The 27,624-nt window shown below is 40.0% G+C and overlaps 2 protein-coding genes across 3 annotated transcripts in view; both read left to right on the top strand.

The window, feature by feature from the left end:
* The window catches only part of TMTC1 (transmembrane O-mannosyltransferase targeting cadherins 1), a 270,701-nt gene extending 250,989 nt beyond the window's left edge, over positions 1-19,712 (top strand). For both annotated transcript variants that reach the window (XM_047066852.1, XM_047066851.1), the window contains 7 exons: positions 4,956-5,058; positions 7,070-7,205; positions 8,024-8,168; positions 9,293-9,430; positions 11,348-11,470; positions 14,335-14,412; positions 19,269-19,712. In XM_047066852.1, the coding sequence (XP_046922808.1) occupies positions 4,956-5,058; positions 7,070-7,205; positions 8,024-8,168; positions 9,293-9,430; positions 11,348-11,470; positions 14,335-14,412; positions 19,269-19,409 (864 nt within the window). In that variant the 3' untranslated portion in view covers positions 19,410-19,712. The remainder of the gene's footprint in view (positions 1-4,955; positions 5,059-7,069; positions 7,206-8,023; positions 8,169-9,292; positions 9,431-11,347; positions 11,471-14,334; positions 14,413-19,268) is intronic.
* Positions 19,713-26,515: 6,803 nt separating this feature from the next.
* Positions 26,516-27,624, top strand: part of OVCH1 (ovochymase 1) — an 84,626-nt gene continuing 83,517 nt past the window's right edge. The window contains exon 1 of the mRNA XM_047066339.1: positions 26,516-26,541. Within this exon, the coding sequence (XP_046922295.1) occupies positions 26,516-26,541 (26 nt within the window). The remainder of the gene's footprint in view (positions 26,542-27,624) is intronic.

Below are 27,624 nucleotides of genomic sequence, written 5' to 3'. Positions count from 1 at the left end.
ATCGGTTGACCCAAGAGAGTAAATTACAGTCAAGGTGCCTTTTCCAAAGATCTACTCTTCACTTTCCTTTCCTTGAGGTAAAAAGCGTGTTGTGTTGGGTAATTACAGCATGTAAGAAGTGGAGATGTTGACTATGTTTTATTTCTCCCCCAAGGCCCATCTTATTTCCACAGTCCTGAAAATGCTTCAGCCTTGGAGAGGAGCCCATGCTTGCATGCTGCCCATTTTAACCATCACCCTCAAAGGTGATTTCATGCTGAGGCAGCGGTTCTTGGGGACTCTGGTGTAAAGCAGACAGTATTATTTGTCAGAGCCATTCTCTGGTCACAAGCATTTTTAATTAAAGTTGTCCTATAAATAGCTTATATTCATTTCCTCTGAATCTCACAAGTCAGTAGAGACTAGGAATGATTAGCTTAGGTCAGGACATCTAGCCAGATGAGGTAAATGAAAAGTGAGTGCTTGAAATAGAGCTTCAGGGATTCAGTACTACTACTTGTTAAGATAAATGCATTGCCCTTCCAGAGAAGGTGGAATTTATTTTAAATAAACACCTAGAAGGTATTTTTCTCCCGCGGTGGTGGTTCCCTTTTGTTTTTTAATAAGTGGAGTTAATCATTCCTTGAAATTTACAGTCAAGCTAAAGGAAAAGACAGATATTGAAGACATTATTCATAGACCCAGAGTCTTGAGATAGCCCTTGGGTTCCCGGAGGCACAGGGATGTGATCACTTGCCCTTGACACGCATGGTGTTTTAAGTCCCATTACTTCTTTGGACTTTGAAAATTGCATTTCTAGAGGAAACCCAGCTCCTAAACCCCCAAATAAGAGAAGTTTTAGATGAAAAAGGTGATCTCTCTGGCTATTTCAGAGTAGCAAGAATGTGGGAAAAAGCAAAATTAAATCAGGTAAAGGAGTAATTGTACTTGAAAACTGTTGTTGAATGTTGTATTTGACTTCGGCAAGTTAGAACGTGAAGACATCAGTTGTATTCTTTTTAGGAAACACACCTTTCAGCTCTCCCACAGTTTAGTTATACAATGATGGCTCTAAGATCTGAAGTAGCCAGGGATATTTTTCAAACACATTTTTATGTGATGCAGCTGCTGGAGTTAATGGTAACCAGCATTCTCGGGTATTTGGATCATGACAGGTGTAGAGAATCTATCTCATCTCAAGTCTGGATGTCATGTCACTTCTGGTTGCCCCGAGTACCTTGTGCTTCTCCTCCCCTGATGCTGTCACAGTACATTGCAATGTCTTCTTCCTATCTGAATCCCACTCAACTGCCATGGCAGGATCGTCTGTCTTGTTCACTCTTCTATCTCCACTGTATGCTTGGCATGTGTGTGGTGCTCACAAAATATTTGTTGAGGGGATGGATATCCAAAAGTGTAATTGTTTCTGTTGATGGCAGAGACACCATTATTTCCAGAAATACTGCTTTTATTCAGGGTTCACCCATTCCCTGTGTGTCCACTGAAAACCTAAATTCTGTTCTCTGTCCCCGTGTAGCTATGAGATTTGGGGCAAGTCTCTTAACCACTTTGCAGCCAGGTTTCTTCATTAGTTAAAAATGGTGGTGAGTTACTGTTTTTCATATTATTTCCAGCTCTAATATTCTTTTATCTCCTCTGCTGACAATCTCACCCACCTTATTTTTTGAGGGGGGTGGAGGGGCGCAGGAGACGGGGAGAGAGAATCCCAAGAGGCTCAGTGCTCAGCACAGAGCCCAACATAGGTCTCAGTCTTACTACTGCGAGATCATGACCTGACCCAAAATCAAGAGTCGGATGCTCAACTGACTGAGCCACCCAGGTGCCCCTCATCCATTGTATTTTTAATAATTGGGTGGGATTTTTTAAATTTTGATTTTATCATGACTATGTTAGTGTGTTTTAAAAGTACCATGTGATATACAAAATTTGATCCTTTAACACAAAAATAGCATTACAGCCAAACAGTCTCACTAGTTGAATGCTAACACAGGAAACTTCAGATTTTCAGGAGCTGATTACTCAGGTTTGGATTAGCCAGCGTATTCTTTCTCTGGTTGCCTCCAGGATATTAGATGTTTATTGACCTCTGTTTCAGAAGATGATTAAGAAAAGTTAAAAGGAAAACACCTAAGCTAATTATTTTTCATATTTGATAGGAAAGGAACTTGAAACTCTTGGCTAAGATGCCACTTGGACAGGGCCATGACGCTCCATGTGGCCTCAGTGACAACTCTAGCACACCTGAGCTCAAGAGCAGCTGTATTTAATCGTTTCAAAACACTGCTCTCATTGGGTTGTATTTGATAGTTCACTCATCTTTGAGCTCCTAAAACAGAGGGATTTTGTTTTATTCATCTGCGTGTTTTTGGCATCTGTCTCCCAGTGATACACTTAGCAATGCCAGCACTGAGGAGTGGTAATGATAAGGATGTGACATGACATATCCTATCGTGACAAGGTGCTATGTGCTACGCATTGTTCTACATACTTAACATGTTTTAATCCATTTAATTGTCACAACAACCCTATGAGATAGGTACTACTGGTATCCCTATGTTACAACTGGGCACGTAGAGGGGAAGTAAGGTCACATAGATAAGTAAATGGTGGGTCTGGGATTCCAATCCGTATAGTGAAACACTGGCAGCCCGATCCCTAATCATTATACCATGCTCTCTACAGCCATTGCGGTAAATATGTCTTGAATGAATGAATAAATGAATACGTTTGCAATAGTACTCTGTAGCTATTAACTTGATCAGAGGCTTAGATAATTTGTGTTCTGCCTGTGTCTAAAGACACACACACGCACACCCACACACAAATTTGTTGGTCCTTCAATGGATGATATCTTCTCTTTTTTTTTTTTTAACTTTATTTACTTTGAGAGAGACAGAGACAGAGACAGTGTGAGCAGGGGAGGGGCAGAGAGAGATGGAGAGAAAGAGAATCCCAAGCAGGCTCTGTGCTAACGGTGCAGAGCCAGACACAGGGCTTGAATTCACAAAACTGAGAGATCATGACCTGAGCCAGAACCAGGAGTCAGATGCTCAAACGACTGAGCCACCCAGGTGCCCCTGGATGATATCTTCATAAAATTTTTCTTCTCTTTAATAGATTGAGAGATGATTTGGGGATTTTCATTCATCTTTATTTTTTTTTTAAGTCTGACAGTTTGTTGTTTGGCAATCAAAAATACATATGCTTTTTAAAAAAATGCATATACTTTTTAGCAACATAGATCTCAATTTTTGCTGGGCTGTGGATTTGTAATTCAAATAAGTGAAATTTGCCAAATCCAAACCACGTCTTGTTTCCTAAATGGTACTTAAATGTGTGGATTCAAAGAGATGGCCGTAGTCATTCCACAGAGGGTCAAATGTCTTTATCTTTCTGGGTCAAATCAAATTTAGGCTCCTTGGTTTATTGTTCAACACCCGGTGCATTTTTATTCACAAGCCAAAGGTGTCACATCTGAGGAAATTAGTGCTGTACATTCCCTTTTCATGTGTCTGGATGAATGCTTAGTAGGGGTAACTTGCGATAAAATTGTGGAAAACGTCCACTCTCAGAGCATAGTAAAGGAACAGTTGCTATGTGCTTTATGCCACATCATTTCCTTTTACCTGACCTTCCCAGCAGGACCAGGGAACCATGAAAGTGTTCACTTGTGAGTAATTGTTAGAACCTGGGTAGCTTTGATTCATTAAGTAGGTTTTACCTTCTGATATTGTAAAAGGAAGCATGACGTGACAATCTCGGCTGGTGGTGAACAATGTTCCTAAAAGCTAATTCAGAATTGTTAGTGTGCTCAAGTGAATCTTTGGAAGAAGACCAGGACAGTTAGCAAATGACCCATTGAAGATGCAATAGTTGAGCGGGGCCTTATCACAAGGATAGGAGTTGGAGGTATGCCTTCGAGAAGACCTGTATTCCCATTGGAGGGTGTGGCTCTGAGGTGGAACACACAGGTTGAATAAAGGAGGGAAGGAACAGTTGGGTGGGCTATCGAAATATTTTGAGTAAAGAAAGGTCAAGGCAAAGCCCTCTGTAACCTGCATCAGCCTCCCTCCCCTTTCCTCAAAAACCTCCGCCAATAAACCATACAGTGTAGGTAAAGGGAGTGCTTGATACGCAATGCAGCTGTAAGACAAACGTCGCAGGCGTCCCTGCTCCCAGTCACATTGTCACCTCTGAAGAAACTCCTGTATGGACGTAGCCCTCATTTTCAAACAGAGAGTTACTGGGGGTGGAGGGCATCCCATTCAAACAACCATTTGAGGCTTTTTCCAGTTGTAGGGCAAATCCTTTCAGATGTCCCTTCTTAGTAAACGTAGGCTTGTTTGCCCTAAAGAAACTAAATATAACTATGAATTGTAGGAATTTGTGCCATTGCACTGACTTCAGTTAAAAGTACACGGTGTTTGACCTCAGTGCCTATTGGCCTATTGCATACAAGATCCTCAGTAAATTAGTTTCTGTCTTTTCCATTTATGTCATTCAGTTTATTGTTGTAGTTTTTGTATTTCGGGGCTTTTTTTGGAGAAAGAGAGTGAGCGTGCGCACACGAGTGGGGCAGAGGGGCAGAGGGAAAGAGATAGAATCTTAAGCAGCTCCAAGCCCAGCACAGCCCAGCACGGGGCTCCATCAATCTCACCACCCTGAGATCATGACCTGAGCCAAACACTTAACCAGCTGAGCCACCCAGGCGCCCCTATTGTTGTTTGCTTTTAACTTTCTCATTTATTTTCCTTTGTTCTCTTTTATTTATTTTTTTTTATTTTTTTTATATATGAAGTTTATTGACAAATTGGTTTCCATACAACACCCAGTGCTCATCCCAAAAGGTGCCCTCCTCAATACCCATCACCCACCCGCCCCTCCCTCCCACCCCCCATCAACCCTCAGTTTGTTCTCAGTTTTTAACAGTCTCTTTCCTTTGTTCTCTTTTAAAGGAGAGATTTAAGGAAGCTGAGGAAATATATCAGGCTGGAATAAAGAACTGTCCAGACAGCTCAGACTTACACAACAACTATGGGGTTTTCTTAGTTGATACCGGTGAGTAAAATTAAAGAGAACCTGTTCTGTTGAGATTAGATAATACTATCTATCAAGCAAAATGGCAACCACCCCGAAAATGTCTCAGAAGTACCATTCACTTCTGGGCTTGGCGGGAAACTCACACTGTTGACAGTCACATTGTACTGTGGGGCTGTCATTTCTCCAAATCTTCAAGCTCAGCTCAGCAAAATCTACCCATTTCATACAGCGCTAAGGAAAACTCCCCAGGTGTCAGGAAGTAGCCTTGATGATTTAATGAGTAGCAGTCCTTTGAGTATCATTTATACAAGTTCATATACCTAAGATGATGAAACATTCCTCGGCAATGATGCAGAACTTGCCTCTGAATCTAGTTATGAGCAGATGGAAAATACTTTTCCACATCTGATAAAAAAGCCTCCAGAATTGTTCCATCATTCTTTACTTGATATGCATTAGGGAAACCATATTATTGTAACTGATAAGAGTACTTTTACATGACAGATGCTATATAAAATATACTTACTCCCTCTTATTAAGGCAACACTTTACTGAGCAGGGATTCTGTTTCCTTTATGATTTGTGTCCTATATGCTGTTGGCATGCTATGAATACCTATAAAGAATCAAAAGATATTTGAATTTAATGCAAAAGCACCATTTTGTTCTCATTGAGTATTAGACTATCTGCCTTGCGGTAAAATTCTATTTTAATTATTTTGTCAGTATGAATGCTCAAAAGGGTTTTTATTTTCTAGTATATCTGAAACTTTTCTGTTTTATAGAATGTAAATTTACATTCCAAAACTCCTGGGAAACGTCCCTTATTTTTGCATGTAAAATTGTTTTGTAGTGCCACCTGCTGGTTTGTTAGCAACACAATAATACATTAAGTGTCATGAAGATCTAAAAACCCAAAGAGATCCCCTCCCTCCCTGTTGGTCTCCTCTTAGCCCTCTTCCTTCTACTTCAACAACAAATGATGCCACTCCCCTAGAAATCTCACTGGCCACCCTGTGTATCTTCTCATCACTCCCTTTGTATTCATGTGTTTTATACTAGTGAAATTCTCCCTATTACCAGTGACCTATGTATATATATATACATGGTATCTCGTTTAATGCCTAAGATGTCTGCAGGTAATAAACATTCCATTTTCAGTCACTTAGATAAGATTTCACTAGGAAGCTTCTTTGGGGACCTTATCGGAGGCTTGATTCTAGTTCTGGTCTTCATCCTCAGTTGCCCTGAGATTTCTGTCAAGTCTCCTAAGTGCACTTTGCACTTTAGTGTTTATATCTTTAAAGTAATACTTTTGTTTATTTTCTAATAGTTCTTAAATCCCAAGAGACAGCTAAATGGTATCTAAAGGCAGCTAACTAGTATCAAAAATACCTGTGAAGATCATTTAATTAAAATATTTTAAAATATGTAATGCGTTGGATACACACAGGGTAGCATTATTATTATTATTATTATTATTATTAAAACCCCATTATATAAATCCCATTTAACAAGAATGTATCATTTTTAAAAAGATTTTCAAGATCTGGCTGATACATACTTCTTTAAAGCAGTGCCTCGATTACTATGTTGCAGTACAGTAATTGAGACCAACCCTTAGAAATTGTTTCAGGACAGTTTTGTTTCTATAATAGCCTATTCTGTTTTTTAGTATAATGAGAAGCAACAATATCTCGCATAAATAACAATCATTGATGATCTCAAAACATCATACTTGCTAGGGCAACGGCCAGAAAACACTTCGGCTAAAATGATACGTGTAATAAAAGAAATAGATTTTAGTTTTCATTGCTTTTTTACTATTAATTTCCTTGGAAGTGGGAATGAATAGTAAAGTGGCCCAAAGTTACGCAGTGGCAAGGAGATGAAGCCAAAATACAAGCTAATTGACACACTGAATCATTGATGGTATGACTCAGTAATACAAAGAAGAATGATCTACATCAGAAGAGAAATTGAAGAGCCTCGTGTGTTGTATAATTATTTCCAACTACCACTGATTACAGGCTCTCCGGAGAAGGCAGTGGCCCATTACCAGCAGGCCATCACACTCAGCCCAAGTCATCACGTAGCTATGGTGAATCTGGGGAGACTCTACAGGTCATTGGGCGAGAACAGTTTGGCCGAAGAATGGTATAAACGGTAAAATTCCTTTTCTTCACTTTGTAAGTTGCCCGAGGATGTCAGTAGTTGCCCTTCCAATTTTTACGTAATTGAAGCAGACATGCCTTTAGGATATTAACAGATTTTGCCAATTCAGGCAACACAGAGTCTCATCTCCAAAGAAAATAAAACCAAACCCTTAATGGTGTCCCAGTGAATGGCTTTTCTGCCTGCTGGTTAGAACACGGTGCTAAACCAAGGTTGGAATGTAATTCCTGCTTTGGTCGGTCCATTGTTTTCTGAGGCTATGGACTGCAGCCCAAGCCATAAATAGCAGTTTCAAAAATGGATGTGGTGGAAAGACTGTGCATACATCAGAACAAGCCTATCACCATTAATGGAAACGATCCTTGGAGCTCAGTATGCATATTGATAGGTCACTAGAGACATTCTTATAGTCAGAGGGCGGCGTCATGATCTTTTTAAAAACAGTCTTCTTGATTATAAAAACCAGAGACCAGGGGTACCTGGGTAGCTCAGTCAGTTAAGCGTCTGACTTCGGCTCAGGTCATGATCCCACAGTCCTTGAGTTCGAGCCCCGCATTGGGCTCTGTGCCTGTTTCAGATTCTGTGTCTCCCTCTCTCTGACTCTCCCCCATTTGCTCTCTGTCTTTCTCTGTTTCAAAAATAAACAAACATTTTAAAATAAATAAATAAATAAAATAAAATAAAAAAATAAAAACCAGAGACCATGTTGAAGCAGAGTCTCCAACTGTGGACTGTCATCCCTAAATCTGCGTTTTGAGCTTTCAAAAGGTACCTATTAGAAGTGTCACTTCATCTTTCTGAAAACTTAGCGCACTGCAGGTGTCCCGCAAAGCTGAGATATTATCACCTTTGGGAGCGCTGTATTATAACACTGGCCGATATGAGGAAGCTCTGCAGATCTACCGGGAAGCTGCGGCCCTCCAGCCTTCTCAAAGGGAGCTCCGCCTGGCCCTGGTAAGTAGATTGCTAAAGAAAATGAGGCGGGAACACATAGGATGCAGTGCAGAGAGTTGGAGTCAGAAGCCTCAGAACTGCAACTAGGATGCTACAGTACATCCGTTTTCTGACTATCCATGGAACCAGTGTTAGAGCCATTCACCAAACACACAGACACTAAAAACTTTTTTAAGTTTTTGGTTCGAAATGATTTCAAACTTAAAAAATTTGCAAGAATAGTAAATAGCTCCCGTACACCCTTTCACCCAGCTCCATCAATTTTTAGCATTTTGATGAATTTGTTTATCAATGCCTTGTGTATATGCATCCTTATGTGTACCTATGTACATATTTAAGTATGTGTGCAAACGCATAGTACTTTTTTGTGAGCCACATGACAGTTATAGATCCCACACCCTTTATTTCTAAGTACTTCAGCAAATAGTTCCTAAGAACAAGGACATTCTCTAATACAACCACAGTATGATTATCAAGTTTAGGAAATTAGTAGCAACAATATTTTTTAATTTCAATTTGGAAATTTGCATTTTTGTTACTCTTTTTTAGATTTGTAACAAATCAAACTCGTTATAAATGCAATGTCCTGTTGAAACCATAAGAAATCATTTCTTTTTTAAAATATTTAGCCAACTTTTTAAAAAAGTCACAAGTCATTTCACTGATGTCTTTGGTGTCCCTGCTATTCACGTAGCATGCATTATTCTCCTAAATAAATAAACAGAAATGAACAACAAAAAATTAGAACCTGTAAACTGTGGGAATTCAGCTCCCTCTGTGAATCTCAGATAGAAGCTGAACGTTTTTTTTTTTCTGGACTGTTTCTGACACGCCCCTATTCAGAGATGCTGTATTTGATGAAGTGATGACAGGGGCGCCTGGGTGGCGCAGTCGGTTAAGCGTCCGACTTCAGCCAGGTCACGATCTCGCGGTCCGTGAGTTCGAGCCCCGCGTCAGGCTCTGGGCTGATGGCTCAGAGCCTGGAGCCTGTTTCCGATTCTGTGTCTCCCTCTCTCTCTGCCCCTCCCCCGTTCATGCTCTGTCTCTCTCTGTCCCAAAAATAAATAAACGTTGATGAAGTGATGACAAACTGGCTCTGAAGCCAAGGTCATGTGGTTTTGCAGGCTCAGGTTTTGGCCGTAATGGGTCAGACAAAAGAAGCTGAAAAGATGACCAACCACATCGTGTCAGAGGAGACTGGATGCCTCGAATGCTACCGCCTGTTGTCAGCAATCTACAGCAAGCAGGAGCGCCACGACAAGGTAGAGGGACACGGGAGTGGTTTGGATCCACAGGTGGAAGATGGTGTGCACCTGACTGACTCTCCAGTCTGCACGTTTACAAGGCGGAGCAATCTTGACTATCATCCGTTGGCATGGCCTATCTTCTGGATGTTTTTTGCAGATATCCCCTTAACTGCTAATATGCCCCCTTGAAATATTTTCTTGACTAATCTTTTGTCTAAAGATTTTATGTGAGGGGCACCTGGATGGCTCAGTCAGTTAAGTATGCAACTCTCGATTTCAGCTCAGGTCATGAGCTTCAGTTTGTTAGATTGAGCTCTGCTGACATCTCAGAGCCTGCTTAGGATTCTCCCTCCCCCTGTCTCCCTCTGCCTCTCTCTCTCTCTCTCTCTCTCTCTCTCTCTCTCTCTCTCTCCATCCCCCCCAAAATAAATAAATAAATATTTAAAAAATAAATAAAGATTTTATGTGCTATTATCTCAGTTTGTTTTCACCTAACTCTATAAATACTAACTTTATATGCTCTGTCATTTGTATGCTTTATCATTTTCCATGTTCTTTCAAGTATATTTTTGTAGAGTCCTTGTAACACCCTTATATAGGTCAGTGACCCTGTGTTGCAACTGTTATTGTTTATCTCCATTTTAAAAGTAACATAGCCAGTAAACTTATGAACTGACTCAACAAAATATTTATTGAATGCCTGCTATATGCCAGACACTGTGGCAGGTACCAGGAATAAAGCGGTATAAGAAAAACAAACAAACAAACAAAAATCACTTTTGTCCTCATGGAGTTTATAGTAGAAGAGGAAACCAAGATTAAAAAAGCAATCGCAAAACAGATATAAAATTATAGCTGTGCTCAGTGATGTCATGAAGAGTGACATGGTTCTCACAGACATATAATCAGGGACCTGAGTGATCTGGGAGGTTAGGTTCCCTGCAGAGTGATATGAAGGTGAATGCTGAATGATAAATAGGAGTTATTAGACAAAGGAGGGCAATGAAAAGCATTCTAGGCAGGATAAAGTATGTGCAAAGGCCCTGTGGCAGCACAAGTAGCAAGTCTGAGGGATGGGCATGAAGGGAGCAGGGCACTGTGTAAGATAATGGCTGTAGAGGTTGCTGGGGACAACACCCCACAGGGTGCAGGACCAGGGCAAGGCTTTTGTTTCATATCTTGGGAGAAGCTTTGGGGTTTTTTTGTTTGTTTTTTGTTTTTGAGAGAGGGGGTGGGGAGGGAGCAAGGGGCAGAGAGAGACAGAATCTCAGGAGGGGCAGAGAGAGAAAAAGAGAAGAAGGGCTCGTGTTTACCTGAAGTGGAGCTCAAGCTCACTTGAAGCAGGGCTCAAGCTCACCAATGTGGGGCTCAAACTCACGAACTGTGAGATCATGTCCTGAGCCAAAGTCAGACGCTTAACAACTGAGCTACCCAGGCACCCCAAGCTTTTGGGATTTTATGGAGAAAAGCAGCATGGTGAGGTTTGTGCTTTGAAGGGATCCCTGGCTGCAGGGGATGGGGCAGTGGGTGCTGGGGGGTGGCGGGGGGGGTTTGGGAGGGGGCCAGAGTTGGCACCAAGGACCTAGGAAGAGGCCATGATTGGAGGGGTCCAGATGGACACAGGCAGGGCAAAACAAATGACGCCAGATCTTGTTTTGTTTCCTTTCAGCTTTATCACATCATCTTCCTATGGAATGGTCAAGGACATTTCATTGTCACTAATATAAATGGAAACCCTGGAGTATAGGGAGATTATCTTGTCAGGGCCACATTATTTCTCAGTGAGAACATCAGAGAGAATGAAGAATGTGTTTTGATTGTCATTTACCACACCAGCTAATACATAAGGACAAAAAGTATACATTTTATCATTTAAGTTAGTTTTTCTTCATCTAATCTACTTATTCTGTTTTATTTTCAAACCTGTTATAGGCACTCGATGCTATAGACAAAGCTCTCCAGCTGAAGCCAAAGGACCCTAAAGTCGTATCTGAACTTTTTTTCACAAAAGGAAACCAACTAAGAGAGCAGAATCTTCTGGATAAAGCTTTTGAGGTATAAACACTTAATAAAATTATGTTATTAAATGAAGGGATTCAGATTAATACTCTCAATCTTTAATGAAGCATATGTGGCAAAATTTAAGATCATTGGCATGTTTGTGGAATGGATTTTCTGATTAATTACCATGATGTTATATGTTTAGTTTTTATCATTGAGCCTTTGGATTTTTAGTATTCAGAGTTCTGCAATACCTCCACATTATTTTCTGAATGATTACTTTTAACTTGGTGCCTAAAGCAATTCCACATTTTTCCCTCAAACCACTTTCTCTCTCTGCCACCCTAACTCTCTCTGTGGACTAGTGCTGGGTGGACTAGTGCTGAATAGCTTTGGCATTTCCACACATCCTTGTAACATCCTTCTACACTCCCCCATCCCCAGTTCCCCACAAATTCCCTGTCAGAATCCACTAAGACACACAGCCTGTGTCCTCCTCCTTCTGGAAGCTCATCTGGCCTATCCTTTTTCCTTGGACTATCCTTTCTTGTTTCCCGTGAACTTTTAAAACATTTACTGTCTCTACAAGTCATTTGAAAGTATCATATATTACACTGTATTGTTAGGTCTCTTTCTCCCCTCCCTCTGTCTTCTCTGTCCCCCGCCTCCCCACCCCCCACCCCCCGGGCCCCGTGCATAACGCCTGCTCCCCAGTTAGATTAGACTTCTCCTTATAGAAGGGGACTGCTTCCTTCTGTGTTCCAAAACATAACATCTTGCATCTTATAGGCATTCAAATAAAATTTATACACAGCTTGAAATCAAAACGATATTGCAAGCAAATAGAAATGTTATAGAAATACCAAGCATTTCTGGTAAAGCCACAAGTTGGAATTAATGAAGTCATAAAATTACACTAAATACAACATGGGGAAAGTAAAATTTTAAATGATATTATTGTTTTTGAAAACAGTGAGTGATTTTTAAAATATTCAAAAACACATGCAAAGATATTTGGGGAAACTAATTTGAATGTGAACCCTTAAATCAGAAACAGTGGCATATTTAAAGCAGAAAGTGTGCACTTTTCTCTGCCCTGTGAACATTTTTTTAATGTTTATTTATTTCTGAGACAGAGACAGAGCACGAGTGGGGGAGGGGCAGAGAAAGAGGGAGACACAGAATCCAAAACAGGCTCCAGGTTCTGAGCTGTCAGCACAGAACCCGACGCGGGGCTTGAACCCACGAAATGCGAGATCATGATCTGAGTCGAAGTCAGATGCTCAACCGACTGAGCCACCCAGGTGCCCCTGTGAACATTTTTTAACACCTTAAGTTACTTATACCTAACCTGACAATTTGATTAATGTGTAATTAAATTATAAATAGTTATTTGGTATCTATATCTGTATCTTATACATTGTATTGAAAACCAAAGTATTTTCTAGTTGCTTAACTAATAGATCAAATAACCATTTTAAAGTGGCCAGTTTGGGGTGCCTGGATGGCTCAGTCGATTGAGCGTCTGACTTCAGCTCAGGTCATGAATTTGCAGTTCATGAGTTTGAGCCCCATGCCGGGCTCTGTGCTGACAGCTGAGGGCCCGGAGCCTGCCTTGGATTCTGTGTCTCCCTCTCTCTCTGTTCCTCCCCACTCGTATGCTCTCTCTCTCTCAAAAACAAAGATTTTTAAAAAATTAAAGTGGCTAGATCTATGAAAGGTAGGAGTAGGGCCTTGGGCTAACAGTAGCAGCTAAAATCTATTAACATTTTTATTTCTGATTACATGTATTCAGAATTTTAATCTTTGCAATAGTCATATAAGAAAGCTATGGTCATGGTCTCCATCTTACAGTTGAATAAACTGAGACTCAGAGGTTGTATAACTTGCTCAAGGTCACAGAGGGTAAGAGATGGAGCTGGGATTTGAATCCAGGTTCCTAACTTCTACCCTACACCCTCATCTCTGTTGATAGAAATTAACCCGAGACACTTTCTTCAGGTTTACTTTAGCAGGTTTTTAAAGGCATAGTTTCTTATCGTTTGCTTGCTTTTCTTAAAACTAAAGTGGAGGAGGAATGGACCAGATTCTGTTTACTTCATGAATCTGTTCCATTGGAGTCTTGCTAATGAAAATAGCAAAGACATTAAAATATACACACGGATCCTTAGCGTTGAAATTGAAAGCAGCGCTCTTAGCCTTTAGCTTTATTTAGGCGACCACTCTTAAATGCAGACCCAGTGGAGAACATGCCTGTGACGTTAAACAATGTGCAAAATGTTACAAATATGCCGCACAGATATTACATTTAATGGGATACTCATTTTCAGACCAAAAGAAGTATTTGAGGGAGAAGTAACTCTCTTCAGACCTTTCATGCAGCAGAAGATAAAGGAAGACTGTAATGATTAAAACTATCCCCTAGGAAAATGGATGTCCTTAAAGAAGTAAGAGCATCCTGTCACGGCAAGTATTTCAGCGTAGGCTGAATAAACATGCCAGTGACATTGTGAAAGGAGGTGCCACACTAGGGCTAAGCTGTGTGGGAAAATACTCGAAGATGCTGATTATTAAAAAGAAAAGTATTCTTACAAACTCCGTTTACAGTGACTAAGGCCAAAGCAGTTTTCTTGCAGATCAAGACCAGAGGGAAATGATGCACCATAATCAAACCACCTGGATTCCCCACAGGTGTCCTCAGGCTCTGCAAGCAAATCACACAGTTCAGTTTCCTCCACTTCCGAATCATCCCTTTTGAAACATAATTGAAATAAACGGGAACACCTGTGAGCTAGTGGTGTCTGCTTTCATTGTATTAACCATTTCAATTCTCACTGATGAAGAAAGTGGTTTCCACGTCTGTAGCACGAAGCATGGGTTCTCGTTCCTCAGCCTGAAGATGTTTCTTATATGTTTAGAGCTACAAAGCAGCCGTGGAACTGAATCCAGATCAAGCACAGGCCTGGATGAACATGGGTGGAATCCAACACATCAAGGTAGGAGAATAATTCACTTCCGTGTGGACTGGCTTTTCTTTGCGCTTTCTCTTTCTGTCTTTTCTCTCGAAAGATTGAGAAAGTATTGTTTATTCCCTCTTTGAGTTGTCTGAATACCAAAAGCATAGGTGTTTAAAAGTGAAATTAGGGGGCGCCTGGGTGGCGCAGTCGGTTAAGCGTCCGACTTCAGCCAGGTCACGATCTCGCGGTCCGTGAGTTCGAGCCCCGCGTCGGGCTCTGGGCTGATGGCTCAGAGCCTGGAGCCTGTTTCCGATTCTGTGTCTCCCTCTCTCTCTGCCCCTCCCCCGTTCATGCTCTGTCTCTCTCTGTCCCAAAAATAAAAATAAACGTTGAAAAAAAAAATTTTAAAGTGAAATTAGGAGTTTATGTTCATCTTGTATTATCGTGATATTGAATATCATGAAACCATTTTAAAAATAAATCTATACAAATTAAATCTTTAACATAAAGAAAATTGTGTGCACTTAGGAGAAGTATCATCACACAGCAAGTGGAATCTGCTTATGTGAACTAAGTCCTTGTTGGAGCTTAGCATAGCTCATTGTCCTACAGTTTAACTCACGGTCAAGACTACAGTGTTACTTTACATATCACTTTACTATTTCTTGTATTGAATGTGCCTTTTACCCCCTAATCTTTTACTGAAACACAAGGCTGTTTACTTGTGGGTTTGTTTTTTGTTCTTCCAAAAGAAAAAGCTACCTTTGAGAGAAGCATTAAAAATGACCTGGGGAGGACTGCTGTCTGTAACTAATGAACTCAAAGACTCACATTCACTCGTTCATCCATTCATTTGACAAACATGTATTCAGAGCATGCTATGTGCCAGGTACTCTTTTTGGGAGCACTGGAAATAGAACGTTGAACAAATAAGACAAAAGTGTCTGTCTTCATGAAGCTAGCGTTTAGTAGGGGAGACTAGTAATAAATAAATACATACATGCATACATACATATATAAAATATATCATGGTGCTATGGAGAAAAAAAGAGGATAGGAAGTGACATGGGATAAGAGCTGAAATTTAAAATTAAGGTGGCTGGGAAGGCCTTACTTTAAAAGTTATTTTGAGTAGAGAACTGAAGGGAACAAACCGTGTGGCAAAACAGGGAAAGAGCATGTGCAAAGGTCCTCAGGTATGAGAGTACCAGCTGTGTTTGAAGAACAGGCAGGAGGCAAGTAAGATGAAATGGTAGAAGCCAGAGTCAAAGAAGACACAGGGCCAGAACATGCAGAGCCTTGAAGGGGGATTGTAGGGTCCTTGGCTTTTATGCCATGCCAAACGAACTGGGGTCCTTGGAGGACTTTCAGCAGAGAAATGCCATGGTCTGACATGTTTTCAAAGGATCACTCTTGTTTAGCTAACCTATTTCCAGGCTTCTACCTGTCTTTATATTGATAAAATAACAATATAGTGATTAGGATTTAAACAAAAGCCTAATAGGGTTCACTATTAAATGGAAACTGGTCATTCTCAAAAACACAACAAAACAAAAAGGTGACTCATGATTATGCAACTGGAAGGCAATAATGGGATAGTTACTCTGTGACTGACAGCCGTGGTCTAATAGAAGAACATGGATGGCGAATCCAAACATGACATTTATCAGGGCAGAATAACCTGAGCTCTGATCTTAATGATTTTCTAGGGTGTCCAACAGTATGAACTTACTTTTCAAATAGTAACATAATTTTAAATAGTTAAATAGCATGTTAAATAGTTACATTTTAAAATAATGCACGCTCAGTATGTTTTTAGATGGGAGTGTGTCTGCAACTTAAAGCAGCTGGGTTCCCCTGTTAATGTAAAAAGTCCAATAAATATACTCAAGACTTTTCCAGAAAGTCTGGAAATACAGGGATAATAGTACATTCATTGGACTCTCAGATTAACAAGTGAATCCATGCTTTCCATTTAGAGGTACTTCCCCTAAAAAGATGTCTGGAGGTTGAAGAAAGATCTGTTAAGTGTATGACTTTAAAATGTAATGAGCACAAGATTAAAAATTAGTTTATGCAGCTTTTCATCTCTGCAAACATCACGTATTAGGTTAAACAATATAAAATGGCCATGTTTGGGGTTTAAAAATGGCCTCATATCAGTGAATTCATACAATGCAATCCAGTGTAAATATGGATTGGGATGTGGTCATATAGATGCCACCATTAGGATGCAAGAGTATTATCATGAGATCCTAAAGAGCAATCGTTAGCTTTCTGTCTTTTTGCAGAAAGTTATCCCTTAGTAGCAGAGTGCTCCCATCAGTGTCAGCCCATCCCAGGCTCGCTCCTTCCCCGAGCCCGGGTGAAGCTTAGGGTACTGAGGTTGCCAGTTGGAATAAGGCTTTGCAAGGAGGCAGCATGAAGAGATGAGATGAGAGTTGTGTCTTGTTTATACTGCTTGGTAATAAAAGATAATTATTGTGAAGCTCTATAAAGGATGGAGTGGATAGAATAAAAATCTAAAATACATTCTTTATAAACACACAATTGCATCAGAGTACTATTTTCAGTACTGTCCTATGATAAGAATACACGTTTTCTAGAATGGCATTGTGCAGTAGACCTCTCTCTGATGAAAATGCTCTGTATCTGCACGGGCCAAGGCAGCAGCCACTGACCCATGTGGCTGTTGAGCCCTTGAAATGTGATTGGTGCAACTGAGCAACTGAATTCTTTTTTTTTTTTAATATAATTTATCGTCAAATTGGTTTCCATACAACACCCAGTGCTCATCCCAACAAGTGCCCTCCTCCATGCCCATCACCCACTTTTCCCTCTCCCCCCACCCCACATCAACCCTCAGTTTGTTCTCAGTATCCAAGAGTCTCTTATGGTTTGCCTCCCTCCCTCTCTGTAGCGTTTTTAAATTTATCATAATTGATTTCAATTTAGATAGCCATGTGGGGTCAGTGACTCCCATAGTGTAGACAGCACATTCCTAGAAATCAGATCATTCGGATTTGCTACCTTAGCATCTCAGAATTGAATCAAGGGATATAACTTTTAAAGAGTAAAAATAAGGCTTCCAGTTTAATCAAGAAAAGAGCAATTTGAGGAAGAAAAGATAACTCTAGGAATACATTTTATATGAAAGGATAAAGAAAGCTGGTAATCAAAGAAGGAAATGCTAACGCACCGGACTGAGGGCTAAATTCAGGGAAAACTCTTGGAAGAGCAACTTCCAGGTCAGCTGAAGTACAAGCATATTTTGAGAGCACACATGTTCAGTCATCTGCATGTGTGTGCTAAGCCTGATACACATCACAAGACACTTGGAAGTTAAATGCTGGAGTCGAAAAAAATAATAATTGAATGTAGCAAACCCAGGTTCTCACTTGTTCAGAATTCTGTTTAGCCTCTTGGGAGGATCAAGGTTAATAATCAGAAATGTTTTCCTTTTCTGCCATTTCCACCCTCCTTTCACCACTATGGCGAGCGAGTGCTCTAAGTGGACAGTGTCTGCATAAACCTGGATGGTCTTTTAATAGTGACAACAATGGTAGCATCAGATTGAGTGTTCACTGTGCATCAGGCAGTGTCCAAGCTCTTAACATGTATTAACTCAGCTGGAAGATAGTTAAGCATTCAGTGAATATTAGTTGCTAGTCGCGACCTAGTACTTTCACTTAGAAATGCTGTTTTAGGGGCGCCTGGGTGGCGCAGTCGGTTAAGCGTCCGACTTCAGCCAGGTCACGATCTCGCGGTCTGTGAGTTCGAGCCCCGCGTCAGGCTCTGGGCTGATGGCTCGGAGCCTGGAGCCTATTTCCGATTCTGTGTCTCCCTCTCTCTCTGCCCCTCCCCCGTTCATGCTCTGTCTCTCTCTGTCCCAAAAAAAAAAAAAAAAAAAAATTAAAAAAAAAATGCTGTTTTAAATTGTGATGGGAATTCAGAGCATAACCGGTTTTCTTCCACATGGAGCTGTAATTGAGCGTAAAATAGAGCAAACTGAAATTTGGGGGAATGGAGAGAACACTAACAGTCATAGTTAGGAGACATGGCAGGACACGGATCTGAAAGAGGGTGGACCAAATAAGGAAGGTAAAATTTAGTTGCAGAAATGGGCCTGGAAAACAAGAATTGTGACTAATTTGCTCAGAACCATCTGGGACGGGGCACACATGGTTGCCAGTTAGAAACCCATTGAACAAAGCAGATAGGGGTCAACAGAGGGTGGTGATAGGTGTCTTTAGCAGGTCCAGGGTGACGTGCCTTCCTTCCTGCTTTAAGAGGATCCAGCAGGTACGTATTGTCACACGCCTTGGGTAAATTTAACCCCATATTCCTATAAGTTCTTTTCATTACATAAAAACTTACATTTCCATTACAGCCTGTATTAGGCAAAAGTTGCTTTTATGTCTTAAGCTGGAGATGCAAATAACTTCTACCACTAAAGAGTTACAGTGGATTCCTATTTAATCATCATAACTTGTGCAGTTTCAAAAACATTTCCCACAGATCTCCCTCCATTCCGTCTTTCTCTCCTCTTTCTCTGAATGTCTAGCCATGGCTCCATGTGATTACTAAGGAATAGTTCCATTATGAAATGACAGCCTCATGCCCTACATTAGTAGAACTGAAAATCTGGTTTTTTGCCATTTCACCTTACACTATAACTCTCATCCCTCACATTCTCCAGCTGGCCTGGTACTTAAAACAAATGGATTCTCCAAAAGCACCAACAGATAAGGATAAAATTGCCCATGCAGTCAGGGGTTCCTTCTGAGGACATATGTGTTCAACTGGGCCAGAAGTTCTGTTTCCTAGTCTCCCTGTTCTCCAAGAGCGTTCCAGTGGGTCAGAATAGATCATTGTTCCCTTTCTTTTCCCCACAGGGAAACTATGTGTCCGCAAGAGCTTATTATGAGAGAGCCTTACAGCTGGTTCCAGACAGCAAACTGCTGCAGGAAAATCTCGCCAAACTGGATCGCCTAGAAAAACGATTACAAGAAGTTCGAGAAAAGGATCAAACATAAGCAGCACTGGAACCAGTCTCGAGGGACAGTGCTGGTGCCTCTGGAAGAGGAAAAAGTGATGCAGGCTCGCTTTCACAGCAGCAGGGGGGCAACAAAGAAGCTTTCCTGTCTCCCTGCGTTCAGGGGGGCACATTTAGGGACACCTGCTGGCACCTCTGTGCTGAGGGACTTGCATTTCCATGGAAGAAGACAGAAAGAGCAAGCAAGAGCTAGGCCTGAGAGGAAGGAAAACAACTACTACACGTTTTGCAGATTTTTGTTGGCTTTAATTCCAGATTTCCCTTCATCTATTTCTCTGCTTTCCCAGCCTGAGAAGCTAATTCCATCTCTTAGTGTAGACTTTTATGTCCCAGAAATACAGGGGCTTGGAATGCTATGAAGGGAGAGCTGCTCTTCTTAATGAGTTTTTTCAAAGAGAATAAAATCTCTGGGATAACCATTTGGGAAATTCCACCAAGAGGTAGCTCATTGAATTCTCCAGAACTGGAGATGAGTAATAGTTTGTGTAGAATCTTCTGGAATATATGGGGGAAAGGGCTCTTGTTAAGTGAGCGCTGCCTATATTCCCCTGGGGATAATCCCCCTAGAGCCCAATTGAAGAGTAAATTAAATTCCACTCTGATGCAATCTTTTCCTGTTGCCTAATATATCTAAAAAAGGAAGCTTCTGGAATTGTGTATGTGTATTCTTATCCCTAGGGGAAAATCAAGGATCTTGGTACCCCTAATTCTTTATGGAAATGTTTAAGATTATTTTAATTTTATTACAAGTATTACTAGAGTAGTGGTTCTGCTCTAAGATTTCAGAAGTGCTTTTAGAATCATAAATGTTTCTGCCTCCACATATATTGTTATTTTGGTGGAGAAAAAATAGTATATTCTACATGAGAAATATTAAAGATATTAACTAAGAGAAATGTTCTACTTTGTTATCTTAACGTTCAGTCATCCAGAGATTTATTATTTTTTTGAAAACTATATTTAACCATTGACAAATCTTTACAGTATATCACAGAAATCTTCACAGACTATAAACAGATGGAAAGGGAGCTCTATTGATTTGTCTACTGGGTCTCAATGAGAATTCTGCGCTTAGAACATGAGTGATGGAAACTTGGAGTTCTTGGCTCTGTATTTATAATTTTGGAGATTTCATGGAGAATGCTGAAAAAATCTAGGGGAAAAAATTTCAATTTGTAATTTAAAAAATATATATTTATATTTAAAAGATAGAGGTAGCAAAGTTGAATTTACAATTTGACCTTTGTTTTTTAGTGTTATTTATTTCATAACTTATAAAATATTTAATATATATGTGTACACACATTTTTTCCTGTACATACTGGTTTTAATAGTAGCTTTCAGAACTGATCATACAAAAATTACAAATCTGAATTACAAAGTAGTTAAGTTTTAACAGCCCCTCAAAAATTTTGTATTGATTATTCACTTGCTGAAGCTAAAGAAATTAAGAATCAGACATCAGTGTTTGGGTGGTAATATATTTTGGAAGTGAAGAAATTGGAACACCTGATTCTAATTTGGCCATCATTATAACCTTTAAAAAAAAAGAAGAAGAAGAAGAAGAAGAGGAGAAGGAGGAGGAAGAACAACCACCAAGTGCTGTTGTTCATAGCCCTGGGCCAGGTGGCCTAAACATGTAGTAGCCTGAAGGCACTCAGATTTCACGTGCTCAGACCAGGGCAGGGTAAAAAGTCTATTTCTTCTCAACACAGTATCAGGAAACACTGCCCCTCTATGTTGTTATCTTTTTGTCAAGGTAAGTCTAGTTAAAAAAAACTTCTTTGGAAAGGGATGATGGAAGGAATACTTTAAATGCAAAGGATTACAGAATTTGAATTGGCATACATGTATTTGTATGGATCAATAATCCAATAATATATGTATTACCACTATGATCTTCGGTTTCTAATAGTCCTTTTAGCCTTATATATCATAACCTTTTCCAAAATTTTATTTAAAATATTTTTCTTGTCTTCAAAATTATACTTGTGTAGTCCTAAGGCCAAGAAATATACTAGAGTTTATTTTGAATGATCAGCCCACCCCCAAATTGAAAAGCATAAGCCTAGCTAAAAACAGTATCTAAGACTCTAATCACAACTTTTTAAAATAACCTGTAACCAAAACTCACACTTAGGAAATTAATGGAAAAGACTAAGCCCCAAGTTTTGAAAAGCTTTTTTTTTTTCTCAGCCTTACTTGAAGTGCTGCTAAAGGTATGAGGGGCCATTAGTGGGAATAATTGAAATGGCAGTCAAAGTGTAAAAGTTTCTAAGGGAAGGGGTCACATGACCTTCAGGAGACTTCTTCTATCTTCTTTTGGGTGCTTTTCTCTCTCCCCATGTCTTTCTGTCTCTCTCTGTCTCTCCCCCTCCCCTCAATCTCTCCTTTCATTCTGTCCCTCCTCCCCCTCCCCTTCGCACTATCACTCTGCCTCGTTCTGTGTGCACACACTGGCAACTCTTTGAACATTAAAAGTAAGCACTGTTTGTTGGGTCAGATATTTTTATCCTGATTTAATAATGTCACTGAGATGTAGCCAATGAAATAGTTTTCATAGTTAAATAGTGCCTATAAGAAAATAAATCACATGTTATTTTTCAAAGATATTAAGTGTATTTTATAACTATTTTTATTTGGTTCTTGTAACATGAAAATAATACTCATTCTTATCAATAAAAGCAGGCTAGTCATGGAGATCTATCTAGATTGCCCTTAATAAAAGCATGCTTGGCATGAGAGTTGATAGCCCTTTCTGAGATGGAGTCTCAGAGCCAGCTTCATGAGCATGCACTTCATGTGGCCCCTCAGGGTCCTGCACTCAGGCACCCATGCTTGGTCAAAGGCTCTGCTTGAAATTCTTAATAATTTTTGAACGACGAATCCTGCAATTCCATTTTGCGCTGGACCCTTAAATATGTAGGGTATCCTCAGCGGGAGGGAAGTTGACTGAGGACAAGACAGGAGTTGCTTTAGTCTGGGTGAACACTTGATCTGGTGATCAGTTTTGTGACTGTGTTACTCTGGGCAGCATTTGCTTTTTTTTCTCAGCTACATTTCAAGTTCCTTGTGTACGTCTGTTCCCTTCTTACTGCCAGTCTATCTAACCTGTCCTTCTGTCGTACCTAGAACCAGTTCTCCTTGTCTTTAAAATTCCCAGGAAATGACAGTCCCTTGACACAGGAACCATGACAATGGCTTTACCAGTTTATTTCAACCCTAAGAATTATTCAGAATTTTTTAAATGATCCAGATGTTTTCAGTCTGTATTCATAAAACATGGTCCCGTGATGTAACATAGGTAAACTAAACCAAAGATTCAAATGCCTTGGAGGAAAGGATATTTTATTTTAGGGAATCCTGAGATATATTCTTTTGGGCTTATTTGTTTTGAGGTCTATCGTAAAACAAAGAGGATTGTTGACACTTTAATTACAACTTCCTATAATACTTCACAGCCCCTAGCATGAGACTCTGACATTTGTCACAGGTCATACCTCATCTGATGCAGGGGTTTATAGTGGTTGCACGATGCTTCTGGGCAACTGCTCTTCAATGGGACTAAATGAGAAAATCCAAACTGTTCTATACAAACCCACCTACAAAAGCTATAATTGGAGGGGGAATAAAAACAAATGTGTGGTTTCTTACTGTCTCTATTAAACATTCCAGGCCCCTCAGGTTGACGAGCCACATTCAGCTGATACTTGAGAACTAATCCCTCACACATACCGGCTCTCAAGCCTGGCTGGGCTGTAGGATCACCTGGGGACCTTTGGAAATCTCTGAGATGCTGGCTGCCCAGGTTAAGATGCTAATATGCAGCTAGGCTGCGGAACCACTGTGGGCTAACAACTTTAATGGACTTTTATAACCCTTCTCAAGTTGTGCTTTTAAATCTAGGCTACAATGAGCCAAAGAATTCTAAAGAATAATTTATGGCACAGTTGATTGGTTGAGACTATTGTTTCAAGATTGACAGACAGGTCGGTTGGGTAGGGTAATTTGCACTTGTGGCAGTTGGACTATAATTTGACCTTACATTTTTAGAATTCTTGGTCCTCAGATGGAGAGGAATTGCCATTTGTATACACCAGACAAGGCACCCAGTATGTAAAACTCAGAAGGTGTTCATGGCGTAGGGTATATTCCTAAACCTATGTCTCTCTTTTGGTTATACACATGTAAACTTTGGTTAATTATTTCTTAATTGTACTCATTAGAATCAGTTTTTGAGGGGAAAACGAAAAAACTTTTGCTCTGATGTGTTAAGGATTTGCCTCTTACGTTAATCAACCTATAGGATATTAGTAACAACAATCAAGGCAAATGTAGTTGTAGGCGGTTTGTTTGTTTTTAATATTTCACCTAGTTTCCAGATCACATTTACTTTGATTAAATGGCATGTTGTTATCCCAATGATGACAAAATGTAATTATCTGACATCTTTTGGCATTTTAAAAGAGTATAGACCTATCAAATCTTGGCATTTAGGCTGCAATTAAGATAAAAGCTTACAATGCCAAATACACACACACACACACACACACACACACACACAAGGAAACATTATAACTTTTATAATTATTCTTGAAGTTTTGATGTAAAAAAATATGTTGAACAGTTCTTCAAAAAATAGCACTTCCTCCATTATTTTTGTTTTTAGGAGCCATTAACTTAAAGGGAAGAAATAAAATAACTATAATCAAAGGAGTGGTTTGATATCAGCAAAATAAAATGATGCAACAGAATTGATGATATTCATGTCAAATGGCTCATATAAAAATGTGTTCTTTTTATCACCAAAGATCCTTTCAGTTAAAATCTTTTAGGGCATGTAGCTTGTAAAATCAGTGTCCATCACAATATATGGTCACGATTAGTTTGTAAGTGTAGATCATCATTTACCCCAAAATGGAAAGACATGTCTATGTCCAGAAATCCCAGAGTTTCTTCCCATTCTCAAGTGGTGCAAGTGGAGTGTATTTATGTCACATTGGGAAGTTTCCAGTGTGTATAACATGCTTTTGGGGTTGCCTTGCTAGCCCAAAGAGGGGTGCACCAGTCCAAGAATCTGGAAATCTGGGTGGTAGACCTGTACTGCCCCGGAGGAACTGCCTCACCCTGGGCAGGCTACCTGGTGTTTCAGTCATGTTTATCATCCAGTGAGAGACTAGTTCATTCTGTGAAACTATCAAGCTCTAAGTGTCTCCTGAATCCAGATTGAAAGCCCTTTACATCGAAGAGATAACTGATTAGTGTTGCCCTTCATTTTAGAAATTCTTAAGATAATCACCGCAACAAAACACATACACAAACAACCATAAAAGGGACTGCACTGCCCAAGTGCTTTAACATGGCAGAGACAGTTACTCTTATTTTGCAGTCTGTACACATGAAAATGAAGTGATTTTGTTATGTTTCTGGGGAAAAAGTATTTTTAAAAATTTCCTCCTAAGGAATTAAAATATCTGTAGAAGCCATGGCTTGCTTTTCTAACGTGGAAATTATTTGCCTTGCAGATCCCTCCTTTTATCAGGGAGAAAATGTCTTGCAGCCTGTTCTTTGTTCATGTTTTTGTTTCCTACTTTGATCAGTTGTATATAAATGTACATTTTTGTTACTTTTGCTGTGCCAGTTAGAAATCTACTTCCCATAAAGTATTTCTCCCATTTAAGTCCAATTATGTACACTTTGCCTAGGTCTTTCCAAAATAAAATTTATGTAAATGTTTATTTTATATAAAATATAATGAAAATAATTATGTCTCTTTCAGTCTCTCAAGTGCTCTGTGATTAGTACCCATTGAAATCCATGTCACTAGATGGGTCTGCTTTAAAAGAAAAAAACTTCCTTCCTTCCCTGATTCATTCATTCATTCATTCATTCACTCACTGCATTGTTCTGTGTGCTTCATGCCTGCTCTTTTGCACACCTCACAATGATGATTTCAGTCCTTATGCAGTCCTGATCTCTTCCTCTCATCTTGCTGAGTAGATGTCTTCACCTCTTCACAGAATAAACGAAAGTAGAAAACAGATATTCTCTCAGTATCCTATACTCATTCTACAAACTCACCTGTACTCAATTCTTCCCGCTCCTATTACTACAGTGGAAGAAGAGGGCCCTAGGCTCTGGATTTTGCCTCTTGTGAAGCTTCATCCCATCCCTTAACCTCTCTTTTTCATCTTTAACTTCTTCCTTCTACTGGCTCTTGTGAATTCTCTTCTATTTTAAAACACATATACCGATAACCACCATCAAAATCATTTGGAAATAAAAATGAAGTCCTTGCTGTATTTCTTTTCATCTCTAGCTGCTACCATGTCTTTCTTCTTTCTGAGCCAAACTATTTGAGTGAATTGTCTTCACCTGTTTTTTCTACCTCCATCCTTTACATTCTCTCTGCTTCACAGTGATCTGTCCCTGCAACAAACATGCAAGTAATTGCTGTTTCTGAGGTCACCAATAATCCCCTTAGTGCTGAATCTTAGTGCAAAATCCCTTGTGGGACATGGGAGAGGGTTCTAGAGTTTACACCAGTGGTTTAGTCTGGATGGGAAAAATTTTTTACTCAAAACATTATCTGCCCATGATTTGCTCATTGCTCATAGGTTAGTCACTAACACTCCTAATTGTACAACTATCCTTAGAGGTGGGGCTTCATTAAGGGTCTTGGAAGGCCTCCAATAGGAGCATATCCTGCCATGATGAAGATATGTTAACATTAAAGGCAGATTTCTCATACATCACAAATGCAATCTGGGATAGTTCAGCCCACTCTGTCCCTTCTTGACATCCTTCCCTTACGCGTGTGTATGAATATTTCCATTTAGATGCTGTGACATCACCACAAACTCAACTTATACTTAAACCATCATCTTACTAGCAAATTTAAAACGAACAACCTATCAAATAGGTGTACAATTCATATTGAATAGCTCTTTTCCTATTTAATGGGAAGGCATTATTTTGGTAGGCCTATAAGAGACCAATCCTCATAAAAGGACAAGGTCTCACTTCAGGCTGTGAGTGTTGAACTCTGGAAACAAAGAGAGCTGTTCTGTAACAGGAAATGAGACCATGCCCAACTCCATGGAGACTTCTGGGTATGAAAGAAATCACTGAATATCCTGCAAAGCTGTGTGTGCATCATGTGCAGAAGAGTGCAAACTGACGGAGTCTGCAGGCCCCATGTAAAGGTTAGCCATGAACTTGAACACTGTGGGTCCAACTATACTTGCACATCACATGAGCATTTTTCTTTCCCTCTCCCATTTTGTTTGGTAACAGCTTTGTAATGGTTTTAATCTGACTCCTTGCTAAGAAGAAAGAGGTATTTGGGTCCATCTGGAGGGTCTGAGCTTTTATTGGAGAGTAGTTTGCCCCTGGGGCAAGGGATGGCTCTGATAATCCTTGTAAGATCACTACAGTGAAAGCAAACTTTAAAGGTGAGGTGGTGAGGGGCATTGGTCAGGCAGCCACCATACCTGCGAATTTCCTTTGCAGTCCTCAAGCGTGGAGCCCTGGTGGTGCAGGGCTTTGTTTTCACAGAAAGGCTGCTTACCTTACTGAGCTCCCTCCCAACTGTCCCCTGGACACCCAAGCCCCAAACCCAGGAGTCATCTACTAAAACTGTTATCCAAGGCGTCTTTATTTAAAATAAATAAATAAAATGGTGCTTGCTATTTATTCTCAAGAGCAGTGCAGTCCAATAGAACTATCTGTGATGATGGCAGTATCCTGTATCTGCTCTCCAATATGGTAGGCGCTAGCCACAGATGCCTATTGAGCCCTTGAAATATACCTAGTGTGACTGAGGAACTAATGTTTTTACTTTAGTTTCTACTAATTTAACCACATGTGCCTCTAATCGGACAATGCTTCTTAATGTTGTAAGATGGGACACAGAAATCCGAGAAACCCCTTTTAGGTTCATGAGATAAGAAGGAGACTTTCAAGTTTCAGGGCCAATTACATTCTTTTAGCTTTTCACCAAAAGGTGCCCATTCATCTTCTGCTACCTTCTACAGTTACAGGGGTCATTGCCCCAGCTGATTCTCACCTGCCTGTACCTGCATTCCCTCCACCTTGACTATCTTCTGTTTTCCTGTCCATCTGTCTACTGCCTATCTCCCTAATCTGTATACCTCCTACCTTAAGGAGCTTTTATTTCTATTTTTCACAGAAGA

Source organism: Lynx rufus, unplaced genomic scaffold, assembly GCF_022079265.1.
Source record: "Lynx rufus isolate CCGP_SWC_20201006 ecotype Redwood Valley unplaced genomic scaffold, mLynRuf1.p SCAF_7, whole genome shotgun sequence".
NCBI classification, from domain to species: domain Eukaryota; kingdom Metazoa; phylum Chordata; class Mammalia; order Carnivora; family Felidae; genus Lynx; species Lynx rufus.
This window is presented reverse-complemented; position numbering and strand designations above follow the sequence as displayed.